Raw genomic sequence first — 20,640 nt, forward strand, 5'->3', positions numbered from 1 at the left:
TTTAATTTTTTTCAACGTTTATTTATTTTTGGGACAGAGAGAGAGAGACAGAGCATGAACGGGGGAGGGGCAGAGAGGGAGGGAGACCAGAACCGGAAACAGGCTCCAGGCTCTGAGCCATCAGCCCAGAGCCTGACGCGGGGCTCGAACTCCCGGACCGCGAGATCGTGACCTGGCTGAAGTCGGACACTTAACCGACTGCGCCACCCAGGCGCCCCTGTACATTCTGGTATTAATGCAACCTGTTTTGATGTGATGGGGGCAGCATGCAGAATGAAGGGGGGTAAGAAAGAGTGGGGAATGGTGAGGAGGAATATTGACAATTCTTTTCAAAAGTGAGAAGTTTGGTTGTGAAGGTGAAGGCAAGAGGCAATAGCAGTTGAAGGAAAATAAGGAGGAAATTTTGTTTTTTAAGATTTTATTTTATTTCATTTAAGATTTTATTCAAATAATGTCTACACCCAACATGGAGCCTGAACTCACCATCCCAAGACTAAGAGTTGCACGCTCCGTTGACCAAGCCAGCCAGGCTCCCCTGGAATCAGGAAATATTTAGAAAATTAAATAGAAGAGGCATGCCTGGGTGGCTCAGTTGGTTAAGTGCCAGACTTCGGCTCAGGTCATGACCTCACGGTTCGCGGGTTCGACCCCGCGATGGGCTCTGTGCTGACAGCTAGAGCCTGGAGCCTGCTTCAGATTCTTTGTCTCCTTCTCTCTCTCTGCCCCTTCTTGGCTCACACTCTGTCTCTCTCTCTCTCAAAAATAAATAAACATTAAAAAAAATTTAAATAGAAGAGACAATGGGAAGGACCTCGTGGAGACAGAGGGCTTGAATATAAGAGAGAAAATACAGAGTTCCTGAGAAGGCAGGAGGAGATGAAATCTGAAGTAAAAACGTATTTCAACCTAAAATTTTGATTCAGCTTTTGTTAAAACTTAAAAGTTCAGGAGATTATATTAATAACATTTTGTTCTTCTACTTTTTTGAAAAAAGGTTTATTTACTTATTTTGAGAGAGAGAGAGAGAGAGAGAAAGAATCCCAAGCAGGATCCACACTGTCAATGCAGAGCTGGATGCGGGGCTCGAACCCATGAACCCTGAGATCATGACCAAGCTGAAGTCGGGAGCTTACCAACTGAGCCACCCAGGTACCCCAACATTTTCTTAAAATAACTTTTATTTGTTTTGTTTGGGCGCCTGGCTGGCTCAGTTAGTAGAGCATGTGATTCGATCTCGGGGTCGTGAGTTCCAGCCCCACATTAGGGGTTCGAGATTACCTTTAAAAAAGTACCTTTATTAACTTTCATTACCACTGATATGCAAGCGAGCCCAAAAAATAAAGGTGTGTAATTTAAAACACTGAGAGGAAAGAATCTTCTTGACATACTATCTTAAGAATTCAAAGAATTCTCCTCTCAGTAAGGAAGAGAGGAGAATATTTACTTCTAGTGACCTCCAGTTTCGTAAGATCAGAGAGCACTGTTAGGAACTGGGTGGGGCAAATGTCTTACTCAAGTATAAATCTCTACAGGCTCTGTTTCTTTTCTTTTCTGTTCTTTTCTTTTTAAGGTTTATTTATTTATTTTGAGAGAGAGAGAGAGAGAGGAAGAGCTTGTGTGCGTGCATGCGCACACGTGACCAAAGGAGGGTTAGAGAGAGAGAGAGAGAGAGAATCCCAAGTGGGCCCCAAGCTCAGCACACAGCTGGATGCGGGTCTCCATCCCATAATGGCGAGATCATGACTTGAGCTGATTTCAAGAGTCAGACGCTTCACTGACTGAGCCACCCAGGCTCCCCAGGCTGTGTTTATTAATATCATGAATTACATAGTTTCTCTCTTTATAGTGCAAGAAAGTTCCCAAGACACTCATTTTATTCCTTTAACTTGTTAATTTTTAATGTTTTTATGATAAATGCTTTTCTTTTATTAGTTGAAAGACAATTTGTATGTTCTACATCGTATATAATTTTATTTGAAACTTTAATAAAGTTATCTTTAAGTGTTGCTTAGGCTACATAGAAACTCTAAAGACTCTATATTTCTTTTTTTTCTTATTTTTTTAATCTTTATTTATTTTGAGAGGAAGAGAGAGACAGAGTGGGAGTGAGGTGTGACAGAGGGTGAGAGACACACAGAATCCAAAGCAGGCTCCAGGCTCTGAGCTGTCAGCACAGAACCTGACACGGGGCTCAAACCTATGACCGTGAGATTGTGACCTGAGCCGAAGTTGGACTCTTAATTGACTGAGCCACCCAGGTGCCCCAAGACTATATATTTCTAGAAAATAAATTCTAAGTATAATCAGTTACAAAATAATTCTCAAGAAAGTTTGAGAATGAAAATGCTATAAAGGATACAATGCTGTACCTAAAGACTGCTAAGGTGGTTTTAGGTGCGTAGTTTAATTTTTAAAGTTTTTTTTTTTTTAAATTATGTATGTATGTGTGTGTGTACATATTTGTTGAAGTAAAGTTGACATACAATGTTACATTAATTTCAGGGGTACAACATAGTGATTTAGCAAGCTTATAGGGGCGTCTGGGTGGCTCAGTCGGTTAAGCGTCTGACTTCAGCTCAGGTCACAATCTCGCGGTCCGTGGGTTCGAGCCCTGTGTCGGGCTCTGGGCTGATGGCTCAGAGCTTGGAGCCTGCTTCTGATTCTGTGTCTCCCTCTCTCTCTGTCCCTCCCCCCATTCATGCTCTGTCTCTCTCTGTCTCAAAAATAAATAAACGTTAAAAAACAAACAAACAAGCTTATAGATCATACTATGCTCACAAGCATAGCTACTATCTGTTACCATACAATACTATTATATTACCATTGACTGTATTCCCTATGCTATACCTTTCATCCGGGTAACTTATTCATTCCATAACTGTATCTCCCACTTCCTTTCACCCATTTTGTTCATCTTCCCACCCCAAACCCCTCTGGCAACCATCAGTTGGTTCTCTGTATTTATGTATTTCTTTTTGTTCATTTATTCATTTTTGTTGTTGTTTATTTTTTTTAGCATTAATTCATTTTTGAGAGAGAGAGAGAGAAAGTAGGGGAGGGGCAGAGAGAGGGGGAGACATATGATCCAAAGTGGGCACTGAGCTGATAGCAGCAAGCTCGACGTGGGGCTTGAACTCACGAATCGTGAGATCATGGCCTGAGCCAAAGTGGGATGCTCAACTGACTGAGCCACCCAGTGCCCCAAACTATTGTTTTTTAGATTCCTTCTATACTGACATCATATATTACTTGTTTTTACTCTGACTTATTTCACCTGGCATAATATCCTCTAGGTCTATGCATGTTGTCACAAGTGGCAAGATCTCATCCTTTTCGATGGTTGAATAGTATTCCACTGTGTGTATACGTCACATCTTCCTTATCCATTCATCTATCAGTTGATACCTGGGTCCCAAAACATTCAATTTGAACACCAAAGTTTTTGCTTAGTACTCTCAGACATAACTTTTGTGGTAAAGCATATGACGATTCCAGAGTCTATAAACACATTTGTTATGGGAAATTGCACTTCATTTGTAAGATAGAAAATCAATATATTGGATAGGATATTGAACATATGTTAACAAAATGAGAATCCATGGACTTGGAGTTGGATAAGAAGGGAAGTATTAAAAGGAGAAAGCTGAATGGATTAGAGATCTCGATGAGTTTGAGAAAGAGAGTGGGCATACTTGAATAAGCAAGTTAGAAGAATAAAAGGTTGGGACGTTGGGGTGGCTCAGTCAGTTAAGCATCTGACTCTTGATTGCAGCTCAGGTCTTGATCTCAGGGTCCTGAGTTCAAGCCCTCAAGGTTGTTGTCAAAGAGCAAGATGCTTAATTTTGAAGGTTAAGGAGTTACAGGTGGGGACAAGGTCCAAGGTATGAGCATGGAAATAGGTATCTGGAGTGGGGTGGATGTTATTGGAGATGAGGGGGTTCAAGAAATTAAAAGCCCAGGGGCGCCTGGGTGGCTTGGGTGGCTCAGTCGGTTAAGCATCCTACTTTGGCTCAGGTCATGATCTCGCGGTTTGTGAGATTGAGCCCCGCGTTGGGCTCTGCGTTGACCACTCAGAGCCTGGAGCCTGCCTCAGATTCTGTGTCTCCTTCTCTCTCTGCCTCTCCCCCACTTGTGCTCTGTCTCTCTCTGCCTCTCAAAAAGAAATAAATGTAAAAACAAAATTAAAAAACAAAAAAAGAAGAAGAAATTAAAAGCCCAGCCTGTTGGCCTTCTAATTTTGATCTCATCCAAGGAGACACCAAACGGAGAGGAAGACTGCACGAGGTGATATTCTTCACTGAATGAGGAAGAGTGACTTGGAGATCAGCAGATGACAGAAACAAGGACAGAAGAGAGGGTAATAGTGCATTGGCATGCACCCCAAAGGAGCAAAGTTTTTTATAAACAATTGGGAGAGTAGCAGAGGAGAGGCAATGTGGGTAAGGAGTAAGTACATCAAGACCATCTCCTAACAGAGTAAGAGAAGATAACCCTATTTACAGTGTTGGAATCCTCTCTTTCTCTATACAGAAGCCACCATTATTCAAATCCTATCTTAAAAAGCCCTGTTTTTAAAACAAAGGTTTACAGATGTATTGATTAAAAAAAAATTTTTTTTTAATGTTTATTTCGTTTTGAGAGAGACAGAGAATGCGAGTGGGTTTGAAAAGAGCAATCCAAACAGTTTAAAGCTAAGTTCTCTCTTCCTGTATTGTGGAGAAGTCTGTTTTGCTTGCTGTTTCCACGAAAGGCCATTTATCTCTCAACACCTCAAGTGGAACAGTTACAGGGACATGACCTCTTAGTTGTTTCCCTGAATCATTTGTGGTTTTGAAGAAAAGTGTTCGCCTGGGTCCGAGGTGCCAGGAAGGGGGCCAAGAGGGCCTTAGAAACCCATGCCTTACTTTAACCGACTAGGTTCAGTCATCATCTGGCATGCCTCCTGGGGGCCAAGTGGACCCAGGGGTCAGAGGGACCTGTATTGTGGATCTTTGACAAGAAATACAATTGCTGAGAAGTCTGTTTTGTTTGCTATTGCTATGAGCATTGTGAGACCTTTCCTGGATGTAACCCGCCGTGTAGTAGAATGGGTTATAAATCTCCCTAAATGAATGTAGTCTGATATGTAATGAAATGAGTAACTATAGTAATTGTACACAAACTAACTGGCGTCCTTCGCTTCTGTAATCTTGCTTGCTTCTGTTTGTCCCTGTCTATAAAAACCCTATACCAACTCTGATCGAGGCCTCTTAGCGTCACCGGCAACGAGTGCGCAGAGGTCCAGGTTCAAACCTGTAATAAACGACCCTTGCCGCTTGGCTTTGACTCACGACTCTGGTGGTCTTTTGTGGGAGGTTTTAGAACATCGGGCATTACAGGTTAGGGGCAGAGAGAGGGAGACACAGACTCTGAAGCAGGCTTCAGGCTCTGAGCTGTCATCACAGAGCTCGACGCGGGGCTTGAACTCACAAGCTGTGAGGATCATGACATGAGCCGAAGTCGGATGCTCAACCGACTGAGCCACGCAGGCACCCCAAACAGTTGTATTGATTTTTAAGGAAAGAATCATTTCTAGCAAAGGGAATCTTTAATATAAACTCTGAGGAAAATCACCATTCCGAAAGATGAAAACGATTTATTTTGCCTGGCTTTCAAAACTCGTAATATTTCTAGAACATGTCTATTGGAACTTAGTTTTTCCAATTTTCAAACCATGTTGTCCCACCTATTTGTCAAATTTGTGCCCTTTTAATTATTCTTTCCACTAAGCCCTTTGTCTGCCTTCTCAGATCCTGTTCACCTTTCAAGGCCTAGTTCAGTTTAACAGAGTCTTGCTAATTCAAAATTAAGTATTTTGTATCGTGCCTTCTTTCTCCTTTACTTCTCAAGGTCCATTTCTTACCATGCTTTATTCTGTCTTCCCAGAGCATCTGGCATAACCCAGCTCACATTCTATATGACCAAAAAGCATTTATCAAGAAACAGCATAAAAAGAAAGAAAGAAAGAAAGAAAGAAAGAAAGAAAGAAAGAAAGAAAGAAAGAAAAAGGAAAAGAAACAGCATGGTAAGGGGGAAAATGGATGAACTTTGAGAGTTACAGATTTGAGTGCAAGTCTGGTTTGCCCTTTTCATGGTCATGGGCAAGCTATTTAACTTTTCCGAAGCTACATTTCCCTGCATATTGGGGTAATACCGTATAGGATTGCTGTGACGAGTGGAGGCAACCGAAATATCCGGCAGAGTGGCTGGCCAGCACTGTGTACTAAACAGATGGCGATTGTTTTTTGTTAACGATCTTCTCCCTGCCTGACTCCTGTGCCCAAGCTCTTATATTCTGACTTGGTCTTCTTCCTTCCATGCCTTCATCAAAATGCTTTACCAGCGGTCTACCTCCTCCACGAAAAGTATACTGCTCATGCAAGACTACACTGAGTTCTTTCATCTCTGAGTATCTTTTATACCTGTTTTATTGTCCTATTTTAGAGTCACCCACATTTTCATAGATTCATTTATTTTCTTCCCTTTGTTATCATGAATCCTTCTAACAGAGGAACGGTGTCTTTTAGCTATTTGCTCAATCTAAACACGGGACAGATGGTAGGTGATAGATTAGGAGAACCATCTAGAAACTACGTGAAATTATAATTGCTCCAGAAATATTATGAGATCCTAAGGGGTTTACTTTCCAATAATTCTTGGAACAGGTCTACAATCCCTTATTCACTGTTTTGAAGGTAAAATGTTCTCTTCACGTTTTGTGGCAAAACCTGTCTTGACCTGAACTCACCTGAAGGCATCATAGCAGAGTGGCAAAGCTTGATCTGAAAAACCTGATCTGAATTGAAGACTGTGTGCTTTATCCTACTTTGTAGTGTGGTCGTCATAATTTTTCCTCAAAAAATGTTAACTTGATTATGATGTGCTGTTGCAGACCTTGTGCAATGTCATGGAACATAAAGCAAGTACATTTTTCGGAAGTCTAAGAAATTTCTGAATTCTGAAACCCACCTGGCCCAAAGGCTTCATGTGTGGATCCATATCTCTTATGGCCGAGGTACACTGCTATATCTACAATAGGCTAATTTTTAACAATTCAATTAAATACCGAAAGGATATATATTTAGCTTACTGGGAGAAACATGGTCTAAAAATTCAAGGGGCCATTATTAACTGGATTAAAGCAAGTTACAGTTCCTAAGCAAATACCTTCATGGGGAAAATAAGGTCTAAAAATTCAAGAAATTATCAAAAATAACAAAATAAAGTAAAAAGACTTGCATAAAAATGCTTTCCAATTATGGCTTTTCTTAAGCACATTGTTTTTCTGATTTCATTAACTGAAAATTGGTGACAATTAGCAATCTATTACATATAAACAAGTAATGTGGTTAAAAAAGAGTGACACCTCTGAAAATTTGTGCTTATAAAATTTACTACTATCTTTACATTTCTTTAAAAAGATTTTTTATTTAAAAAAAATTTTTTTTAATGTTTATTTATCATTGAGAGGCAGAGCATGAGAGCATGAGAGGGGCAGAGAGAGGGGGAGACACAGAATCTGAAGTAGGCTCTAGAATCCAGCTGTCAGCACAGAGCCTGACGTGGAGCTTGAACGCACCAACCAAGAGATCATGACCTGAGCGGAAGTCAGATGCTTAACTGACTGAGCCACCCAGGCGCCCCCCAAAATTTTTCTTTAGTGTTTATTTTTTAGTGAGGAAGAGAGACAGAGCTTGAGTGGGCGAGGGGCAGAGAGAGACGGAGGCAGGGAATCAGAAGCAGGCTCCAGGCTCCCAGCTGTCAGCACAGAGGCCGATGTGGACTCGAACCCACCAACCTTGAGATCATGACCTGAGCCTAAGTAGGAAGCTCAACAGACTGAGCCACCCAGGCGCCCCTACTATATTTTCATTTCTTAAGGGATGCAGTTATTTCCACTACTAGAAGACTGCTAATAGTAACACTAGTGATCAGTGATATTATCCCACCAATATCATCATCTGTAAAATAAGGAGGTTGGTACTAAATGACCTATAAAGTTCTTCTGAAACTCTACCATCAAGTATGATATACAACAGAACCAAGTTCAAAGGTTTTTATAGGAAGCAATTGAGCAAACATTGAGAACCTGTATTATTGAAGGTATTGTAATCTTTTTTTAATTTTTAATGTTTATTTTTGAGAGACAGAGTGCAAGTGGAGGAGGGGTAGAGAGAGAGGGAGACGCAGAATCCAAAGCAGGCTCCAGGCTCTGAGCTGTTGGCACAGAGCAGGAGGCCGGGCCTTGAGATCATGACCTGAGCCCAAGTCAGACACTCAACGGACTGAGCCACCCAGGTGCCCCTGAAGGTATTGTAATCTTAAGTATGTGGAAGAAAAAAAAATGAAAGACTATAACAAGATTCTGTATGTTCTGTATTTAGAGCATTTAATGTGAGGTAATTATCCTTTCTTTACTGGAGATATCGACGATTTTAAAAGGGTTTTATAGCAACAGAGGAATATGATGAAATAGAACAGAAACACTTGCTTCCGTGGAGTTTGGATTCAAACTGAATGCCTGCTATAGGAAGGTAAGAGACATCACAGTCAAAAGTGATTTTAGAAAATATAATTGAACAGAAAACACAGGACAAAATTTACACACACACACACACAAAATAACACAGATAATAAAAGCAAAATAACACAGATAATAAAAGCAGGTAACCACTCATAGAAGTGCAGGCAGAAAGAGACCACTGCTGGGACAAAAGGAAATAGAATCCTAGAGCATTGGAACTGTATCGCGTCTAGAACCGAGGTCTTCCAATGAACAAAATCTCAGTCAAGCAAGCACAGGACTGGACCAGGAGTTGGGCTAGAGCCTTCGAGTTAGGGGTTGCAGTCCGAGCCCTGTGGTCCGCTCCTTCACTTCTCTCGTTTCCCTACTTTGTCATCTATAAAATAAACGGATACATTTAGACAGGATTTTTAAGAGCCGGGCAATGCCATGGTAATAGTCCATGTAACTTTGGACTACCCTTTCAACCTAACTGGTAAGTTACCTAACTTTCCGGTCAAAGTAATAATTAAATGAAAAACGCAAATCCAAACGGACCCTGTTTGACCAGGTCTGCGAGCGATTCCTGTGAGGCCGAAGAAAGAGGAGGAGTAGCCGAGCCGGGGTAAAAGGCCGGTCTGGACTTTGGATCCGCCCGCAGAGCTGGTGAAAGGTCACGTTTGCAGAGACCTCGTTTCAGCTGAATGGCCCGGCCCACCAAGCGCGGCGGTGGCGGAAGGGGCGGGCCCACAGCCGGAAGTGACGTACCGCCGGCTTTTTGGCACTGAGGGGAGGTGTAGCCGGTCGGGGGAGAGAGGTAGTGGTGGCGGAAGAGGTTCGTCGGCTGATGGCGGCACCGGCTCGGACGTCTCTCTAACGCTCCCTCTGTCTTGGGGCTCCTGGCAGGGTAAGTGCCTTCCCCGACCGGCTCCAGCGACTTGTTTGGGGCCCCAGCTGGAGCTCTTTGGGGGCTCGCGGTACGCTCCTCAGCTCTTAAGAGTCTAGGGGCCTGGCCAGTCTCGGGAATGATCGCCGTGGTGACGATGCAGCCAAATGACGATGCTTTCCTTCCCCAGGACAAACTTTTCCTTCTGGACTACGGTTGTAACGGGGGTGTGGGCAACTTCGGTTAGCAGTGGGGCTGGGAAAAACGACGGGTGGCCGCCCCACACGGCGGGGAGGCCCCGGGATAGGCCTTCGCGATTTGGGGGGAGCCCTGGGGGACGTGGGCACTGTGGCGGGGGCGAGTGACACGGGGGACCCCCGAAGAAGAACCTGTCTTGCCCGAGGCCCATTCTAGGGTGTGCTCTGAGGGCAGTATGTGTGCTGCCGGCGTAGGCGAGCTGGGGAAAACAGGTCGAGTCCGAGGCTCGGGTTTGCTCGGGTGGGGTGAAACCCAGGTGTTTTGGTTTGTGTCGCCGTTGGAGAAAGAGGCGGAGACTCACTGCGCCGCCTCCGTTTGCGGGCGGGGGGCGGAGTTAGCTGTTGGTGCCGGATCGCAGCCTTCACCTGGGCTACAGGTCTGGTAAACGTTTCTTTCGTCTGTTTATGGGTGGCTCCTACGCTTAACGTTCCGAGGGATCTCAAAAAAAAAAAAAAAAAAAAAAAAAAGGCTTAAGAGGGCCCCACGTCTTTTGCTTAGGCAACTTTTCTTGATTTCACAACTCTCCCTTTCCTCCACCCAACGCCCTGCAGGCTCGCAAGTTGTGGTCTGGTCCCGACCGGTCTCCTTGCCTGGGGCAATCTTTGTTTGAATTGGGTGTGGGTGGGGTTTTGTGCGTGTGTGTGTGTGTCTGTGTGTGTCTGTGTCTGTCTGTGACTGTTGATACATTTAGTTCCCTTTTTAATAATAGGTTTATTTGAAAACACGGTGGCATTTGACTTTCTGTATAATAGGTTTTAAGGCTTCAAACGTTGCTTAGGACAAGGATTTAGACGCGAAATCTTACTCAAGTCTGCATTATACTCATTGTAAAAGTTCTACAAACAGCGCGAACTGTGGCACTCATTACGATTTTCGTGCTCCGTTCCAAATCATTTAAAGAGATGAATTCAATAACATGTTAATCTAAAAGTGGGACGATTGCCCCTCAAAGTCCCATGCAGGTAGAGAGAAGGGCCTGAGGCCAGGCCTTTGTTTTGTTCTTAAACTTGGTTTCTCGAAGTATTGATTACGTTAGAAATGACTTATTAGGTCTTTTCAATTTATTTTTTGCAACTTCAAACAACATCCTGTTGTTTTTTCTTGTAATCACATTGAGTTGTATACCTGTTTACAGTTAATGCTGTAGCCATTTTAATGTTAAATATGAAACATTCTAACGATGCTCATGTACTTTGGGGGAATACATATGTGAGGTTTATTGGATTTTAGTTTTTTGGCTTTTGGATATTACTAAGTAAAATTTTGGCTGTATGCTCTTCTGGCTTTTAAAGTTTATTTTGGCTCAAATCCTTACAGAAAGATAAAAATTCTCTTTATATGGGCCAAGATCAAAGCTTTTTATTTTCTCTCTCTCTCTCTTTAAATAAAGTTTATTTTGAGGGGCATCTGGGTGGCTCAGTCGGTTAGCCATCAGACTTCAGCTCAGGTCATGATCTCAGAGTTCGTGGGTTCCAGCCCCGCATTGGCCTTTCTGCTCTCACTGCAGAACCAGCTTCTCCCACCCCCCAAAAATAAAAATAAAATCTTTAAGTAAGTAAGTTTATTTTGAGAGAGCGTGAGCAGGGGGAGGGGCGCAGGAGCGAGAGAACAGCACACAGAGCGGTGCTGACAGTGCAGAGCTAGTCGCGGGACTGGAACTCACCAATCGTGAGATCAGGGCCTGAGCGACATCAAGAGTTGGACGCTTAACTGACTGAACCACTCAGGTGCCCCAAGATAGAGTTTTTTAGAAACCACCTTTAAAAACAATCTACAGAGTAAATAAAAGTGGTATGAGTGACACCTGGGCAGAGTATAGTGGCACTCAGCTGTAAAGAATTCTAGAGATAGGGATGCTGGTTGTAAGAGTGCAAATTAACAGATTGTTGGCTTTGCTTCTGCCTTCCAAAAAGATTTCAGATAACATTTTTCTGCTCTATAAACCAGCTGATAATCTTTGAGCTAAAGTATGAATAATTGGAAACTATTAGAATGTTAAACAGTTTTTCCTTCAGATATTTGTGTGTCCTATGGGACTGAAGTTTGGAGATAATTTTAAAAGTTCATATATTTTTAACTGAAGATTTTAAAGACTTTTTTTTTTTTTTGCTGAGTTTGTCATTCACTATATATAAGGTGTTCTATTGCAGGTCATACATGGAGTTTTTATTACTGATCTTTACTTACAAACATACGCGAAAGGAGAACAAACGGTGGAAGGAATGACCATTTTGCTAATCCTGTTTTATCTCCTCCAAAACATTTTTCCCCCGGGAGTTTTAAAAGCAAATAAATCCTGGACATCAGGATATTTCACTTATAATTAGTGTCTTTAACTTGATAAGGACTTTGGGAAAAAAAACCCCACAATTACCACAATCATATCACCCAGAACAAAATTCAGAGTATATTTTCTAGTTCGCTTGGCTGAGGCTTACATTTTGGACTAGTTCAGCAAAATAAAACAAGTAGCAGAAGCCACTGGAAAAATACTACCACAAAAGACAGATTTGTTTTGGGCTTGAAAAAGTTCCAGCAGGAAGAAATACAACATTGAAGTGCTTCCACCTCTTCCCTACCCGCCCCCCCCCCCCATTTATTTTAGCTACTTAACTGAGTGCCCACTGCACATTGTCTTTTCCTTAGATATTGATGAATTCCCAGAATAACACAATTGGATTTTAGACCAAAGACTTAATAGTATAAAGTTTACAGCATAATTCATACAAAGCGACTCTAGAGATGTTTGGGAATATAGTAGGAAACATGGAAGAGGTCACTGCAGGCAGCAAGTGTATGCATTTCAGACTTGGTTTCCCAGCTGAATGTGTTTGGTTCTTTTTTTTTTTTTTAACGTTTATTTATTTTTGAGACAGAGAGAGACCGAGCATGAACGGGGGAGGGGCAGAGAGAGAGGGAGACACAGAATCGGAAACAGGCTCCAGGCTCTGAGCCATCAGCCCAGAGCCTGACGCGGGGCTCGAACTCACGGACCGCGAGATCGTGACCTGAGCTGAAGTTGGACGCTTAACCGACTGCGCCACCCAGGCGCCCCTGAATGTGTTTGGTTCTTTAATTCTTGAGTCGAAAATTTTTGCTTAGCCTTCGTTTGCATCTTAGCGTACCCACGTTTCTGGAGATGTACTTTAGAGAATGGGAAGTAAAATTTGGTCTAGTCCCGCTGCTTCCATTTCCCTTTGTGTGTAGGGGGGACTGTATTTCCTCTCCAGCTGAGGTGCAGTTTGTTCTTTTCCTCAGGATGTTAGTAAAGCTACACTTCCCAAGCATTACCACAAGGTGATGCAGTGACTTTGCACATTAACCTCTCCACTGGGCTTTGTGTCTCTGCGTGTGTGTGTGTGTGTGTGTGTGTGTGTGTGTGCGGGTGTGCATGGATATTGTATAAATCTGCCTGTGAATCATCTTGATACATTGACATTCTCAGTGAATTTCAGCATTTTTTAAAGCTTGCCCATCTTTTCATTTCTTTATCTGAGTAAGGAGTGAAACAGGACTTCTATGGGAAATTTTTATTTTACTATTTGAAATGGATTAATTCATGTGGTAATTACATTCAGATTACATTTACCCTTGTTAAGTTTTTATGACTAGGAAATGTATTGGAATTTAATTTTTAAAGTTTGAAAAACTAGTAATGAGAGTGGAATGACTTGTAAAACATTTCTGTAGTTATAACTGCATTGAAATTTTTAAAAAGGCAGGAAAGGGTGTTGGAGAGAGATTAAGGTTATTAGGATCACAAATTATCTTAAGATTTATAATGAATATATTTAAAGTCTGATTTAGGGTTTTCTGTTAAAAACTTGAATTTTGGGGGGAAGGTTTAAAAATGCAATTTTATGTTGATATGTTTATTTAAAACAGTGAAAACAATGCATTTATCTCTACTAGTAAAATATCAATTAAAAGTTGTCTTCACACAGATTCCTCTTGAGTAAAGACTGTTGTGTGTACTTTTTAAGTCCTTTTTGATCAATTTATAAGCATATAAACAAACATACATAAATATATAGATCTGTACCTTCTTGCTATTTTTCATCTTTTCAGTGAAGTAAAAGTGTAAGATTGATTATGGATTTTTAAGACACTGTTGTAGTTGAGGTTAAACAAAAGTTTAAACTTCACTGCCTTGTTTTATAACATAATCACAGCTTTGTTAATTCAGTTTACTTTAGGAAACATGTTAAGTTTTAAGAAAAAGTTTCATTCTTAAACTGCTTTTAATTAAAAACATGGCAACTCATTCTAACTAGCCTTATTTTCTCCTTAATAAATACCCTCCTCAGAGAAACCGAAATATTCATTTTCTTTGTAGAAAAATATTACTGATTCACTTGTCTCCGTTTTGGTAGGTGAGTCTGCTAGAGGTTGGTTTCATTGATTTAGCTATAGCTTCTCTTACTGATATAGCCAGTACTGAACAATATTTCAAAACTGGAATTGATGGGTTATTTTTTCCTTCTTTATGAAGCCATTGACTTGAAAAGAGATTATCATCAGTGACTTTATTAGCACCATGACATCCCCCTGAGCCCAAATTAGGTCAGACAATTCAAAGCAGCAAAGTAAATAACACTTCATTTATTTTATGCAGAGTTCCCAATATTTGTAAGTAAGTGCTACCTTTTTTCATTTTACTGAAGGCTTTGGCATACCAGCTGGGGAATACTAGTTAAGTCCTTCTGTGAAATAGGGCTGCTGGTCATAAAGCCTTTTTGTTAGTGCAGAGATCTTACCTAGAAGGATTGCTACTGAATGCGCTCTCATTACCTTGGAATCCTGGCAGAGCTCACAGCTAGCTAACAGTCAACCAGACTGGTATTCTAGCAGTGGCCTCTAGGTTCACCATTGACATTCTCTTGATGAGATGTCCAGTATATTGTTTCAGTAAAGCAGTACTTGAATAGAAGTTGAGCAGACACAAGAAGAAAAGTGCATATTTTCTGAAGTGTTTATTATTTTGAAACTTCAAAAATTTGCTAGTATTTCAAATAGGTCAGCAAAAGAAACATATTGTAAAAGCATGTTGTCTGAGATCTTCTTAGCAATAAAGACTTTTTTAACCTTTATTTTTGAGAGACAGAGACAGAGCATGAGCATGGGAGGGACAGAGAGAGCGGGAGACAGAATCCAAAGCAGGCTCCAGGCTCCGAGCTGTCAGCACAGAGCCCAACATGGGGCTCGAACTCACAAACCATGACTTGAGCTCAAGTCAGATGCTTACCGACTGAGCCACCCAGGTGCCCCAAGACTTTTTTAATAGTTAAAATATGAGTATAGACTAACTGCTGTGTTTGCCCTATAGAGACTTTATTGATTTGTGAAGTAAATGAGATTAATTTGGTTGGCAAAAATCTTGCCTCTTTTTTCCCCATCACGGAGATTTCTGTTGTGATGACTAAGAAGCAAGTACCATAGGGATGTTGTCTAGTTTATGTGTACTATAGAATCAATAATAATTGTACTGAGTCTGTGACACATGTATAGATGGCTTTTATGAGTAAATTCTCAGTTGTATCCTTTTTCTCAAAAAGTCGAGTACAAAATATGGAAAATATTTGTGTCTTGCAGATTTTTATAGTTCATTTTCACCATCTCTCTTGTGCTTGGTGTTCACTAAGCAGTGAACATTCACTGAATCTGTAATAGATTTTCAGCAGCTATGTATTTCATTGGCACTATACGTTAAAAAAAAAAAACACAACAACTTAGTTTTTGAGAGAGAGGGCGCAGTTGAGCAAGGGGCAGAGAGAGAATCCAATGAGGAGCTGAGAGAGAGGGAGGAAGGGGTGGGACGGAGAGAAAGTGGGGCTAGTGTTTTACTCAAAGTGGAGTTCGAGCTCACCCAATGTGGAACTTGAACTCTTGAACTGTGAGATCATGATCTGAGCTGAAGCCAGATACTTGACGACTGAGCCACCTGGGTGCCCATAAAAAATAACTTATTTTTAAATCAGTAAATCTATGGAAAGAGCACATGAACACTGGAAGCCAAGGTAGGATTATTAAACCCAGAATGAAAGGGTATAAAATCAGTATAGGCTGAAAGGAACAGATAAGCTGAGTTGTGTCAAGTAGACCAGCTGAGATTTTATGTGATTTGAGATATCTGAACAAGCATGTACCAGAAGTCCTGAATGAAGACAGGCTAGGTCTGAGCATTTGTGGAAATGAGTGAGAGGTGGTAATGAATACTTAAGATTACTTGGGGAGGGGTGCCTTGGTGGCTTAGTTGGTACAGCATGAGACTCTTGACCTCTGGGTTTGTGAGTTCGAGCCTCTTGTAGAGGTTATTTAAAAATCTTAAAACGTCTCCCCAAGTAATCTTTATTTTTTAAAGAAAAAAAAAATGCATGCACACACCCATACTTCCCCAGATCCTGCTTTCAGAAGTCATTGTCATCTTTTCATTTTTTTAAGTTATTTATTTATTATTTTTATAATATTTTATAATATTTTATTATTTTTATATTTTTGTTTATTATATTTTTATAATTTTTAATATTTTTATTATACAATAATTTTATATTTTATTATATTTATAATTATAAATTTTATAATTTATTTTTTATATTATAGTTTATAATTTTTATAATTATTTTTATACTTTTTTATAATATAAAAAATTTTTATAATTTTTTTATTATTTTTTATATATTGTTCTTTGAGAGAGCATGTATGGGTGGGGGCAGAGAGAGAGGGGGACAGAGTATCCAAAGCAGACTGTGCTGACAGCAGGGAGCCTGATGTTGGGCTCCCAGCTCATGAACTGTGAGATCATGACCTGAGCTGAAGTCGGCTGCTTAGCTGACTGAGCCACCAGACACCCCTAAAGATTTTATTTTTAAGTAACTTCTGTAACCATTGTGGGTCTCTAACTCACAACCTTGAGATCAGGAGTCACATGCTCTACGTACCGACTGAGCCAGCCAGATGCCACCCAACCCCCCTTTTTGGAGAGCCCCTAATGATTTTAATATGTAGCTCAGGTTGAGAATGTGGGTCTAAGGGATCACGAACATGGGTCAGGAATGCAGACACAGAGAGGTTAACATCAATTAATAGGAGCCTAAGACCTAGAGGAGGATGGGTCAGATTGAGGAAGAAAATTACTAAGTTCCAGGGTTCAGCATAGAAACACTTCTGGTTCATTTGCTTTGGCTTGCAAACGAAACAGTGGGCTAGGCTTTCCAAGAGAGTTGAGAGTTTTTGATTTTGGTTTTAACGTTTTTTTAATCCTTATGTAACTTCCTGAGTCATTTTATAACTTGTTATTTCCTGGTTGTGTTTTTATATTTAAGCACATTTAAAAAAATTTAACCACATTTTTAAAGACGAGTTCTAAGTATATATCTTGTCAATAATTATGGCATGCAAATTATCATGTAATTTGCATTCAATGTTATGCATTTTCTGAAGGTGTAAGGTTTTTGTTGTTGTTTTTTTTAAGTTGGTTTCATTCAACTTACATGATTTACTTGTTACAGATTCACAATGACATCCTTTCAAGAAGTCCCCTTGCAGACTTCCAACTTTGCCCATGTCATCTTTCAAAATGTGGCCAAGAGTTATCTTCCTAATGCACACCTGGAATGTCATTACACCTTAACTCCATATATCCATCCACATCCAAAAGATTGGGTTGGTATATTCAAGGTAAGAACTTTCTGTGTATTTCTTCCACTTAGGTATTCTGTTTTCTATTTAAGCAGGTTGATATGTAGCTTATATAAGCCTCGTCTTAACTCTGCATTGAGGGCCTTTCTTACAATTGTAAACTTAAACGTTTTGTAAACATGAAATATTTAACAGTACAGAGTAGTATACAACAAATACTGGGAACTTGAATTTGCCAGACTCACCTCTCTTTGATCAAAAGGTTCAGTGTCACTCCAGGTCTTGTGAAAACTTTTCAGAATCCTTTTTTTTTTTCTTCTGTTTTCTCCATTCCTTACCTGAAAAAAGATCTTTTCCTTTGAGTTGTTATATCATTTACTGTCTCTTCCAGTCATTTGTAATTGGTGTTAATTATACAATTCTATAGCCATGTTACTCTACTATTCTACTTGCTTAAATATTGCTCATATTGTCTTATGCTTTTATAAGAGTTTTCTGTTTTACATGACTAAATAGTAAACTCTATGATGGCAGGTATCCTAGTCCTTAAATTTTGCCATTTTTTATAATATTTGTGAATTACATTGAGGTGATCATTATGGTGGTGCTTTACTGTGCTACAGATTTTCTGGTAATTTCAACTCTTTACAATGTAGTAGAGAACTAAAACAAGAGAATCTCTTTGGGGTGCCTGGCTGGCTTAGTTGGAAGAGCATGTGACTCTTGATCTTGGAGTCGAGTTCAAGCCCCACTTTGAATGTAGAGATTACTTGAATAAAATTTTAAGTCATTTGAATATTCAAAATGTCATAAATGTCAACAGTAAAACTTTTCTACTCGGTTCCTCTAGATTCTCCCTCAGAATAAATTTATTTTAGATCTGATTTTAATGGTTCTGAAATTTTGATTGGTGTGTATAAGTTAAGCAACAAACTAGAAAAGAAGAGTTGCTGCTAGAATTAGGGACATTTGAGGGTATCTAGAAGTGAAAAATGGCTGTACAGAGTGAGGAGGGCAGAAAAACTATTGAACAAGGGGCACCTGGGTAGCTAGTTGGTTAAGCGACTTTGAGCCCTGCATCGGGCTCTGTGCTGACAGCTTGGATCCTGGAGCCTGCTAGTGATTCTGTGTCTCCCTTTCTCTCTCTCTACCTGTCTCCTGCTCATACTCTGTCTGTCTCTCTCTCTCTCTCTCTCTCTCCCCCTCTCTCCCTCTCTCCCTCTCCCTCTCTCTCAAAAATAAACATTATTTTGTTGAATTTTGAAGTTTGGCATGAAATGACATTTCCTTTTATTATTTTATTAGAGAGTGTGCGCGTAGGGGAGAGGGAGAGAGAATCTTTTATTATTTTTTAAATAATTTATTTTTTAAATTTACATCAAGTTAGCATACAGTGCAACAATGATTTCAGGAATAGATTCCTTAATGCCCCTTACCCATTTAGTCCATCCCCCCCCCCCAACCCCTCCAGAAACCTTGTGTTCTCTATATTTAAGAATCTTTTATGTCTTGTCCCCCTCCCTGTTTTTATATTATTTTTGCTTCCCTTCCCTTATGTTCATCTGTTTTGTATCTTAAAGTCCTCATATGAGTGAAGTCATATATTTGTCTTTCTCTGACTAATTCGCTTAGCATAACATCCTCTAGTTCCATCCATGTAGTTGCATATGGCAAGATTTCATTCTTTTTGATTGACAAGTAATACTCCATTTGTGTGTAGAGACACACACACACACACACCCCACCTCTTCTTTATCCATTCATCCATCAATGGGCATTTGGGCTCTGTCCATACTTTGGCTATTGTTGATAGTGCTGCTATAAACATGGGGGTGCATGTGCCCCTTCAAAACAGCATCCCTGTATCCCTTGGATAAATGCCTAGCAGTGCAGTTGCTGGGTCTTAAGGTAGTTCTGTTTTTAATGTTTTGAGCAACCTCCATACTGTTTCCCAGAGTGGCTGTGCCAGCTTGCATTCCCACCAGCAATGCAAAAGAGATCCTCTTTCTCCACGTCCTCACTAACATCTGTCGTTGCCTGAATTGTTAATGTCAGCCATTCTGACAGGTGTGAGGTGGTATCTCATTGTGGTTTTGATTTGTATTTCCCTGAGGATGAGTGAGGTGGAGCATTTTTTCATGTGATGGTTGGCCATCTGGATGTCTTCTTTGGAGAAGTGTCTTCATGTCTTTTGCCCATTTCTTCACTGGATTATTTGTTTTTTGGGTGTTGAGCTTGATAAGTTCTTTATAGATTTTGGATACTAACCCTTTACCTGGTATGTCATTTGCAAATATCTTCTCCCATTCTGTTGGTTGCCTTTTAGTTTTGCTGATTGTTTCCTTCACTGTGCAGGAACTTTTTATTTTGATGAGGTCCCAGTAGTTCATTTTTGCTTTTCTTTCCCTTGCCTCCGGAGACGTGTTGAGTAAGAAGTTGCTGCAGCCAAGGTCAAAGAGGTTTTTGCCTGCTTTCTCCTCAACGATTTTGATGGCTTCCTGTCTTACATTGAGAACTTTCATCCATTTTGAGTTTATTTTTGTGTATGGTGTAAGAAAGTGGTCCAGGTTCATTTTTCTGCATGTCGCTGTCCAGTTTTCCCAGCACCACTTGCTGAAGAGACTGTCTTTTTTCCATTGAATATTCTTTCCTGCTTTGTCAAAGATTAGTTGGCTAGAGGGAGAGAGAATCTTAAGCAGGCTCCCCATTTGGTGTGGAGCCCGCAGGGCTTGATCAGTGACCTTGGGATAATGACCTGAGCCGAAATCAAGAGTTGGATGCTCAGCTGACTGAGCCACCCAGTTGCCCCTTCAGTTTCATTTTGAATCCCTCCTTCCTTGATTTTGCCTGATAGAGGAGTCATTTACTACTTTTTTGTTTTGTTTCTTAAGTCAAATTCCAAAATGGAGACACATTCATTGTAAGCATTTTATGAAATCAGTACCTGTTTTGATTTTATGTGAGCTAAGAGTATCAAGTTAAACTGAGTGAGAATTGGTGTTTTGTGCAAGAATGGGTCAGGGAAGAATACAGTAGGGAAATAAGATTAAAGGAAGGGAGGGGCTCCTGGGTGGCTCAGTTGGTTGGGCCTCCACCTTGGGCTCTGGTCTTGATCTTGCAGTCCTCTAGTTCCAGCCCCGCCCTGCGTCAGGCTCTGTGCTCACAGCTCAGAGCCTGGAGCCTGCTTCACATTCTGTGTCCCTGCTCTCTCTCTCTCTCTCTCTGCTCCTCTCCCACTTGTGCTCTGTCTCACTATGTCTCTCAAAAATAAATGTTAAAAAAAAATTAAAAAATGTTAATGTTTTATTTATTTTTA

At 40.6% G+C, this 20,640-nt stretch overlaps 1 protein-coding gene across 2 annotated transcripts in view; it reads left to right on the forward strand.

Moving 5' to 3' along the window:
• Positions 1–9,329: 9,329 nt before the first annotated feature.
• TAX1BP1 (Tax1 binding protein 1) overlaps positions 9,330–20,640 on the forward strand; it is a 97,172-nt gene continuing 85,861 nt past the window's right edge. For both annotated transcript variants that reach the window (XM_045495168.1, XM_045495169.1), the window contains exons 1-2: positions 9,330–9,449; positions 17,195–17,363. In XM_045495168.1, the coding sequence (XP_045351124.1) occupies positions 17,202–17,363 (162 nt within the window). In that variant the 5' untranslated portion in view covers positions 9,330–9,449; positions 17,195–17,201. The remainder of the gene's footprint in view (positions 9,450–17,194; positions 17,364–20,640) is intronic.

The sequence above is a fragment of the Leopardus geoffroyi genome, chromosome A2 (genome assembly GCF_018350155.1).
Source record: "Leopardus geoffroyi isolate Oge1 chromosome A2, O.geoffroyi_Oge1_pat1.0, whole genome shotgun sequence".
NCBI lineage: Eukaryota > Metazoa > Chordata > Mammalia > Carnivora > Felidae > Leopardus > Leopardus geoffroyi.